A 9,265-nucleotide genomic window follows, 5' to 3' on the forward strand; every position below is an offset into this window, starting at 1 on the left:
GTCACCATTTTGCGATTTTTACGCGCCATTTGGATGGGCCATTTTGACGTGTCGTTTTTGCACTTTGCCGCTTTTACTTTTACCATTTTGTCACTTTCACATTTTGATCCGTCCGCTTGTGTATGTTCCGCGCCGCGGTTATTATCCGGGGCAACTGACATCTCCAAAAGAGGGGAAGTTTGGAAAAAAAGGGAAAAGAAAAAAGGAGCAGCAGGAGGGCGGCGCAAAAAGGAGCAGGATAAAGAAGCAACGATAAAGAGGCATAATAAAGGGGGAGCGATAAAGAGGGAATAAGAAGAGTAACGCTCTCCCCCCCCACCCAGACACACACTCACACCCGTCTGCGTTTCCAAACGAAAGATGGGTGACTACCAGAATGTGCCCACACAGGAAGAAGACCAGCTATGGTTCATGGATAGATACGACGTAAACGAGCTAATCGGAGACATAGAGCAAAATGACGAAGATTCTCAGTGCAACGAAAATAACAGCATATGCGAGATTGAAATACCGTTCCTTCTGTACAACAGAGGAAGCAATAGGGAAGACTCGGAAAGGAACTCCTCAGTGAGTTACCTGGACGACGGAGCGTCAACTATCATTTCGAAGCAAGATGAGGACAACGGGACGGAAGAAGATTCAGTAGGAAAAAAAAAAAACAAAAAAAAACAAACAAGCAAAACGAAAGGGAAGGAGAATTGTAATGCGAATTGGAATGCAAAAAACGAACGAACAGCAAAATCAAAAGAAAAAATTAACATTATTTTTATACCCAGTGATGGCAGCGGCCTGGACAACTTTGAAGAAATCTTCGCCATGAAAAATGTGAACACTGAAAATGTAGAAAAAAAATTAAACGAAAAATTTTATCAACTGTGCTGCAAAAGTGTTGCAGATATAAACACACACAATTTGAGTAAAGTGAGAAAAGCAAGTGAGAGAAAGAGAAGGGGGACTCTCCATGTAGAACACATCGATTATGGAGACATTTTTCTCTCCATAAGGGATTCCGTGACGAGGAAACAAAGGAGAAGCAGCAGCAACCTTCTGCAGGATGACTCACGTAGGCAGCTTGGCGGGAGGAAGGACCAGCTAAGGAGGTACACTACTATGGAAGAGCATCAGAAGACATTACTGGGAAAGAGGAAGGTTAAGAATGCGTACAATTATCGATGCAACGGTGGAAACTTCTTCAAATCGTATAGAAAAAAAGACACTCTTTATTGTCACCCAATTGGAGATCGTATTATAGAAAAAGGAGCTACCCACTCTCGTAGGAGAAGAATTTCGGCTCCATATATCCATCACTTAGCAACCAATAAGAGGAGGAGGAGCTACGTCCACCCTGTGGACTATCGGCATATCACTGTATATGATGAAGTTGCTTTGGAAGACAGGTCGTTTCTATCAAACCTTTACCTAAACGGGAATGGGAAAAAACAGAATGTTATGTATTATTCGGATGACTACGAGGAAAGGAAAGGTCCACCTTTCTTAGGAGAGAAGATCGCACCGAACAATGTCCTCATTCATTCGGGCCGGAGCCCACGTGCTGCAGATACAAGACAGCAAGAGGGGCAAATAAGTAGAAACCGCTCCCCTTCGGAAGAAGAAATACATCCCTGTGAGCAACATGTTGGGGTGGAAACACAGGGAGAGCAGTATTATCTCCCGCGGAGAGACAACGATGAGGTGACACGATATGGAGGAAGCGCCCCTACACTTGTACAGATTAGCCAAAGGGACAAACAATCAGGGGAGGAAGTAACAAATGCATTTGAATTAAATTCCGTTTTTGACCCCAGTGGGGGGGAGGTTCCCTCCGAGGAGACCTGCACCGAGGACGCCCCTGGTGAAGACAAAAACGACGGTTATGCATGTTGGGGGGATAGCCAACCAGGTGAGGAGACAGCAGCGGGGGATGCAGCAGCGGGGAATGTAACATATGGGAATGACGAAGACGTCGAAAAAGAGGAGGACAGAAGAAGCCCCCCCATGCATGGTCACGAAACGGAAGCAAAAGAAAACACTGCACCCAGTGATGACAACGCCAGTGAGTTGTGTCATTTGAGAGGAGAAGTGGAAAGTGCGTGTTACGAATCTGTAGTCAGTTTGGGGAATGTCAGGAAATCAGGACGGCAAGGAGGAAACCCCTTTTTATCGAGTAGGGAAGACAAAGAATACTTCGACCTGCTGGTGAGCAGGTATGAAAAGACGAAATTGGCTCTGGACGGCAGTGATCTCCTCTCCGTCAGTGTTAGCGATGCGCCAGGGGGGGGTGCGTCGGTCGGTTCGGTGCGAAGTGTGGGAGAAGTGGAAGTGGCGGAAGAGGTGGAGGAGGCGGAAAAAGACAAAGAAGTGGTGGATGTGGCAGAAGTTAAAGAAGAGAAAAAAGTGGCGCATGTCGAAGTGGTGGAAGAGGCGGGGAAAATAAATGACAACCTTCTGAGGGAGCCCAACACGGAGGATCCAACGAGTCAAGAGGGCGAGGAAGAAAAAGCAAAAGGGGAGGAAGAAGCAGAACGGAGGGAAGCACCAACAGGGGAGCCCTCAACGGATAAGCCACCCCATGATGACACCTCCCAAATAGGGAGGTACGAGGAGCTCCTCGAAAACGACATGTGCGATTTGTACAACCTAAAGATGCACGATTTGAAGACACTAAAAAATTGCGATTTTGGTGTCTCGAAAAATATACTCATAAAGGATATCTTTATGTACCATAGTAACACCTTGAAGGGAGAGGAGGTTCCAATGGACGTCGTCGACATGGACGATGCACAGGGGAGAAATGATGAACCTATTGATGAAGACGATGGAGAGATTAAAAGCTTCTTAACGCAACTGGAGGCCGATGTAACTAGCCAAATAAATTTAAACGGCGAAGACAATGAGCAGGCCTTCGATCTGTTAGATTCGATGCATGAGAATGGTTATTACTACGATTGCGATGGGGGAGAGGAGGAAAAGAAGAGGGAACAGCTGGAGGAGCAGCAGGAGGATGTAAGGGGACACCACTTGTTCGCGGATGATCCCAACGACGGAGGGGATTTCCCCAAGGGGTCCAGGCTGAATCTGTCAGATTTGGATGACAACGTTAGTGATGGCACAGCGGCTGCAGCGAGGGACACTGCGATAGACGCTGTGGTGGAGGCCACCCCCCGCAGGGGAGGCGAGTCCCTGTTCAGCACTCCAAGGAAACTAGAAGAAGAGAGGAAGGAAACCGAATGTCAAACGGAATTCCCCCTGAATTTTTCAAGGAATACGAATAGAACCCCAAGAAAAAAAAGCGTAGAGGTAATTTTAGTAAAAAAAAAACTAAAGATAATGAAAGAGAAGGACAATGAAGATGAAGGACAAAATAAATGGGGAGTGAGTCAGACGGATCCAAAAGCTCGATGTAGAAGGTACCCAAGAAGAAACAGAATTAAAACCTTGCGTTATTGGATTGGCGAAAGGGAATTTACTAAAAGAAATCCCCACACAGGAGATATTGATGTTGTCGGATTTAGCGAATGTGCTAATTTGGGAGATTTGTCTCCACACATCATTGGACCAATAAAATATAAGACGCTCAATCTGAGGGGTATGTACCCTTTGAGTGCGGATGATGAGGAAGGTAGACGTTATGGTGGGATTGACTCTGCGGATGACGATTCGGGTGATGGACTTGCTGGTTTCCACACGGATGGTCACGCGGATGGCCGAGTTAAGACACATACGAGTGATCATCTGAGAGTAGGGAGAAACAGGAAGAGACGCAGAAGCGAGCAGAAAGGGACACATAACAGAGACGGCAATGGAGAGAAGGACACAGAGAAAGACCCCGATCGAGTGGCAACGCAACTGTCCAGGAGAAGCTACAACGTTTCGAAGAAAAGGAGGAAAAGGAAATTCATCAATATTGTTAATTACATTAAGAAGAGAAGAAAAAAAAAATTGGTCAAGAGTGTTGACAAAGGGGAGGGAGAGGCGGTGCTGCTCACCAAGGGGGACAAGGAGGACAACAAGAAGAAGGAACAAATCGGAAGTGACGTTGTCCAGGGTGATGCGGCACGCGGCGGGGACTCTCCTGCGTGGTGTGACAACATGGAGGGGAAAGACAACTCGGGGGACGATGAGGACAATCTGTTTCACGATGCGAGCAGCTGGCGATTCGATGAGGAGGCCGCCCATGTGGAAGTGGACTCAGGTGAGGCATTACCAGGGGAAGCGGCACCTGTGGAAGAGGCAGCAGTGGAGGAGGCAGCAGTGGAGGAGGCAGCAGTGGAGGAGGCAGCAGTGGAGGAGGCAGCAGTGGAGGAGGCAGCAGTGGAGGAGGCAGCAGTGGAGGAGGCAGCAGTGGAGGAGGCAGCAGTGGAGGAGGCAGCAGTGGAGGAGGCAGCAGTGGAGGAGGCAGCAGTGGAGGAGGCAGCAGTGGAGGAGGCAGCAGTGGAGGAGGCAGCAGTGGAGGAGGCAGCAGTGGAAGAGGCACCAGTGGAACAGCCACCAATTGAAGAGCCACCAATTGAAGAGCCACTAATTGAAGAGGCAGCAGTGGAAGAATCACCAATTGAAGAACCATCGAGGGAGGAACCCCCAGACGAGTTGTCACCCGTTGAAGCGGCGGATCTGGTTGCCAATAAGGGAGGCTTCGACGAAGGGACAAAACAGAGCGCAATCGAAAGGGAAGACAAAGAGGCGAAGGGAGTGAACAGCGACGCGAGGAACGAAACCAACAAGGACGCTGCAGAAAATATCTCCGAGAAAGAGAAAAAACATGAGAAAAAGAAAAAAGATGAAAAAAAGAAAAAAGATGAGAAAAAGAAAATAAAGGAAAGAAAAATCGATAAGATGTATAAAGAATTGTCCCTATTCAACTTGGACTTTCTGTCCCCCGGCAGGAAGGTGAAAACGTCCAAGGGGGAAAAGAAGGTCAAACAGTCGGCGACCGGGGGGAAAGGCGTGAACAAGGACTTAACTAAGGAAAAGAAGCATCAGAGGGAGAAGAAGCAACAGAGGGAGAAGAAGCAGCAGAGGGAGAAGATATCGGGGGAGCCGCAGGATGACGCCCAAGGGGGCCAAGACAAAGACGATGCGCACACCAGCGAAAACGAAGGCTGCGATTTGGAGCTAAATGGACAAAAGGTGGATACCACTTTGAGGACAGATGAAGTTTCTAGCACCAGCGGTGAGGAGACCAACAGTAAGGTTGAATCGAAGGAGGAGATTAGTAGTGGTACAGCTGAAGATAATGAAAGGGAGTTACCTCTGAGTGGCGCTATCGTTGTGGAGGCGACTCTTGCTGACAGTGAGGAGAAACCCCTGTTTCCTGAGCAGAATGAGTACAATGAACAGAGCAGCGATAACACGGACGAAGTGAAGACAAAGGTAGACGGCGAGGCGAACATAAAGTGGAGGGAGGACAAGACAACCGCAGTGATTTCTCCTAACTTTGACGAAGTGGAGGAATGTACGAAGCGGTTGATTCGGTCGAGTGCAGATGAGACGAAGGGTGTGCTCACAGCAGGGGAGGAGGGGGGACATATCAGCTGCTGGGAAGACAACCGGGGAGCTATCCCTCAAGGAGGTGTCCCCCAAGACGAAGCGAAGGAACCCCCTATAGAGCAGGACGAAACAGACGTACCTGTGACAACTCCACAAACTGATGGAGCAAAATTAAATCCTATGAAAGAGGAAAGAAATGATGAAAGGAGCAAATTTGAGAGGAATAAAAAGATAAAGAAGATAGTTCCCATGGAAGGGGAAACTCAAATGGCAGATGTGCAGGACTCACTGAATGAAGTGCCGTGTAGTAACCGTACAGATGCTGATGTGGACGCAGAGGAAAAGAATGGGGTAGCACTGTGTACCAAATCCAGTAGAAATTACAAGACCGTTTTGAAGAAACCTGTCCGTGTAAAAGTTGTGCATTTTGATGTGGATAGAAGAAACCATAGGAGGAGCAAAAAAGGCGGGGGGATACCAAATATGGTGTCCATGCGGAGGAGAGGCGTGGAAGCAGAACATGTGCCCGACGGAATGGGCCAAGTGGTAGATAGATTTCACGAAGCGACGGATATATTGTCCGAACCGACCGATAGGTTTAACAGAGTGAACATCCCCCAGCTGCTCAGACTTAACAGCTGCATCATCACAGGTATTTGCTACGCCTCGACGGAGGACATAATTTCAAGAGGCGTCCTTTTTTTTTCGTTTTGTCACACGAAAAGAGTTGGATCTGTCGAATGTTAACACTTGCCACTGCGTGGATGGATCCCTGCGGTGTATGAAGATGCTCCTTTGTATATGCATATGTATATGTTTTTTTTTTGCAGGAACTCCACATTTCAAGGAGGCTTTCCCTCCAAGCGAAAGTATGCCCCTCGTCCAGAAGGTAAGCGCCCCCATGAGGGCAACGAAAAAAGGAAAAGAAGCGCAACAGGGGTGGCAGTTATTTAGTGGAAGATATTGAGTGGAAACTAGTGAGTTCTACTGATCGTTATGTTTTTTTTTTTTTTCCCTTCCGTACCCAGAACCTCTTTAACGACGTTAAGGTGGACCTCAATCTGTACAGCGTCCGGATGACCCCGCGAGAAAAATACAGCTCAAGGAGCCTCCACCACAATTTGGTAAGCTCCCTTTTTAGGAGGCATCTTAGTTTCCACCATTTTGCATTCCACCATTTTGTCCTTTTGTTGCGAGAGCCTCGGCACTGCCTGCATGCATTAATTTTGCCTTTTTCTTTTCCTCTTCCTTTTGATGTCTTTTTTTTTTTTTTTTTCTTTATTTGCAGGTGGGGTATGTCGACGCAGGGGAGAGGATTAAAATCGTCCTGGGCACCCAGGAGAGGTGTTTCGAAAGGGGCGACTTTTTTTTCATTCCTCGATTCCGCAGTTTCGTGATCGACAACTGTAGCAGGTGAATTGGAGGAGAGAGGCGGCATGTTTAGCGGCATGATAGGCGACTTCTTTCCGGCGTGGAGGTCCCTCCCGGGTGTTACCGCAACTGTTGTTTTGCTGGACGAACGTTTTTCCCGTTACACGTTATATATATATATATATATATATTTTTTTTTTTTTTTTTTTTTTTTTTCCATTCAGAGAAGAATGCGTTGTGTATGTCTGCCCCGTAGGGGCGTCCATCCCTGCGACTGATTAGGTCGAAGCGGTCTGGCGATGGACGTGCGCAGGAAGAAAAGGGCAGAATAAAGAATGATAAAATTACCGCCGCGTCCACCATGGCGTCTACCATCGCGTCTCCCGTCACGTCCGTTTCACCGTTGTCGCAACGCGGAGAGTTACAAAAGAAGAGTAAAGGAGTAAAGGGGTAAAGAAGTAAAAGGAAAAGCAGAAAAGAATGGTGACCCATGCCGAAGGGGGAAAAAAGAAAAATCAGCTGGACACCATTTTGTGAATGGAGAAAAATGCGCCCCAATTTGTTTATTCCACCGAGGAGAAAATTCGAAGACTTTTTTGCGTGCGGAGGTGCACGTGCGCACACTGTGGGGGTATGCGCGCGTACGGGCAGCACTGCGCCATGTGTATATATTTAGGTGTACATTGGGCGCGCGTATCCGTTACGCATGCACAATTGCACTGCGCGATCCCCATCCACCCCGTTCAAGCTGCGAAGACGAAGTGGCAAAAAAGAAAAAGAAAAAAAAAAAAACAGATGCGCTGGCGGGCGGTGCGTCTACATATCGGTCAGTCGCCGTGGTCGACGCAAATGTGCCGTCTGTACTCTGCGAGTAAAAAGTTAAATGTACAGAGGCGACCGCGTCCATTGTAGCAAAAATTGAAGCATGAGCGGATGTATACAATTAGTCCGATCACTTTTTCTCCATCTTTTTTTTTTGTTTTTTTTTTCCCTATTTTTCGGGTGTGCACATATATATATTCTCCCCGTATTAGCATTTACAATGTACAGATGGGGAAAAAAAAAAAAGAAAAAAAAAATCACGGAACGATTTATTTTTCCCCAATTTTGCTCCATAGCGATGTACGTGGTCTGTGTTTTCTTTGCAGCGTTTCATTGCGCCTATGTTATATTAGCCTTTCTATGCTTTTTCCCCGTTTTTTGGTAACGACGTAAAACCTTGCGCACGCTTAGCCGCGCGCCCATGTGCTTAACCAATTAGCAAGATGCGATTTGTTAAGATTTAGAACGGGACGCCCATTTCTCTACATCCCGCCATGCGCAGCAACGCGTATGCGCACTTTTGCGGGTACGGCCTACGTAACCTGTACATGCGCATACGTCCTGCATGTGGGAGAAGGGCAGCGCCCTGCCATCGTGACGCCAACCTTCGGCGACCTCTACCGATCTGTGCAAACGGTTAGAGGTGAATGTTTAGGCGAATACCCAGCTGAACGCTCTGTGCAAAACAATACATACGACACCGCGGTATCCCCGTTGTGATTATTTTTCCTCCTACCCCCATCTTCTGGCCTAAGACTGAAAAGTTATCCATTTTGTGATACTCGAAAAATTTTGCGAGTTCTTTTAAATAGGGGCGGAGAGAATTGGTCGTTTTTTTCGATTTTGATTTTTTATTTTTGATTTTTTATTTTTCCGTTTGGCCACTTGGCCATTTGCCTTGGCCATTTTGCGGCTCCATTTTGGCTCGGCATATCGCCATTTCACCATTCCGCCATTTGAATGTTTCCCTATTTTATCATTTTCCTGGTTTTTCTTTTTTCCCTTAACCGGCGCCGCTTGGCCAATTTGTAAATTCCCATAGTTGCCGCGTCGCCCCCTTTCCACGCGGACTTCTTGTGGATTTCGCGGCGGAGAGGGCGCGCCATTTTGTGACTTCCGCGGTTACGTGGTTACGTGGTTACATGCTTATGTGATCGTGTATGTGAGCACGTAGGCACGTCCATGCGGAATATTTCCGGTGCGCTGACTCGTTTCGGTCGGCGCACGGAACAGTCGCCTTGTCCTACTTCGCCTTGTTCTGCTTCGCCATTTTCAGGGGCGCGCAACTTGCTCGCAGTAGGAAGGTCGACTCAGGCGCACACACATGTGCGTGTGTACATATGTATATACTATATTATGCATGTGCGCTTTCGACCTCCTACAAGTGCACATTTTTTTTTTTTTTTTTTTTGTGTGTGCCTTCTTTTTAATTATAGTAGGGGCACCGTTGGATATGCAGTAAACTGATTCGTTGCTGAGGCTCCAACGGACAACGTAGATGTGCATCTGGTGAGAAATCACGCAGGTCTGGCAGCATCCTTTCAGTGTAGCTAGTTTAGCCACTGCTCCCACTTCTTCACTTCTC

General features: G+C 47.5%; 1 protein-coding gene across 1 annotated transcript; it reads left to right on the plus strand.

The window, feature by feature from the left end:
• Positions 1–360: 360 nt before the first annotated feature.
• On the plus strand, positions 361–6,904 carry C922_03462 (hypothetical protein; the record flags this gene model as incomplete). Its single annotated transcript, XM_008819054.1, has 3 exons — positions 361–6,180; positions 6,516–6,611; positions 6,776–6,904. 3 exons carry the CDS (start codon positions 361–363, stop codon positions 6,902–6,904), a joined length of 6,045 nt encoding a protein of 2,014 aa, XP_008817276.1.
• Between the last annotated feature and the right edge of the window lie 2,361 nt (positions 6,905–9,265).

Source organism: Plasmodium inui, assembly GCF_000524495.1.
Source record: "Plasmodium inui San Antonio 1 unplaced genomic scaffold supercont1.14, whole genome shotgun sequence".
Taxonomy (NCBI): domain Eukaryota; phylum Apicomplexa; class Aconoidasida; order Haemosporida; family Plasmodiidae; genus Plasmodium; species Plasmodium inui.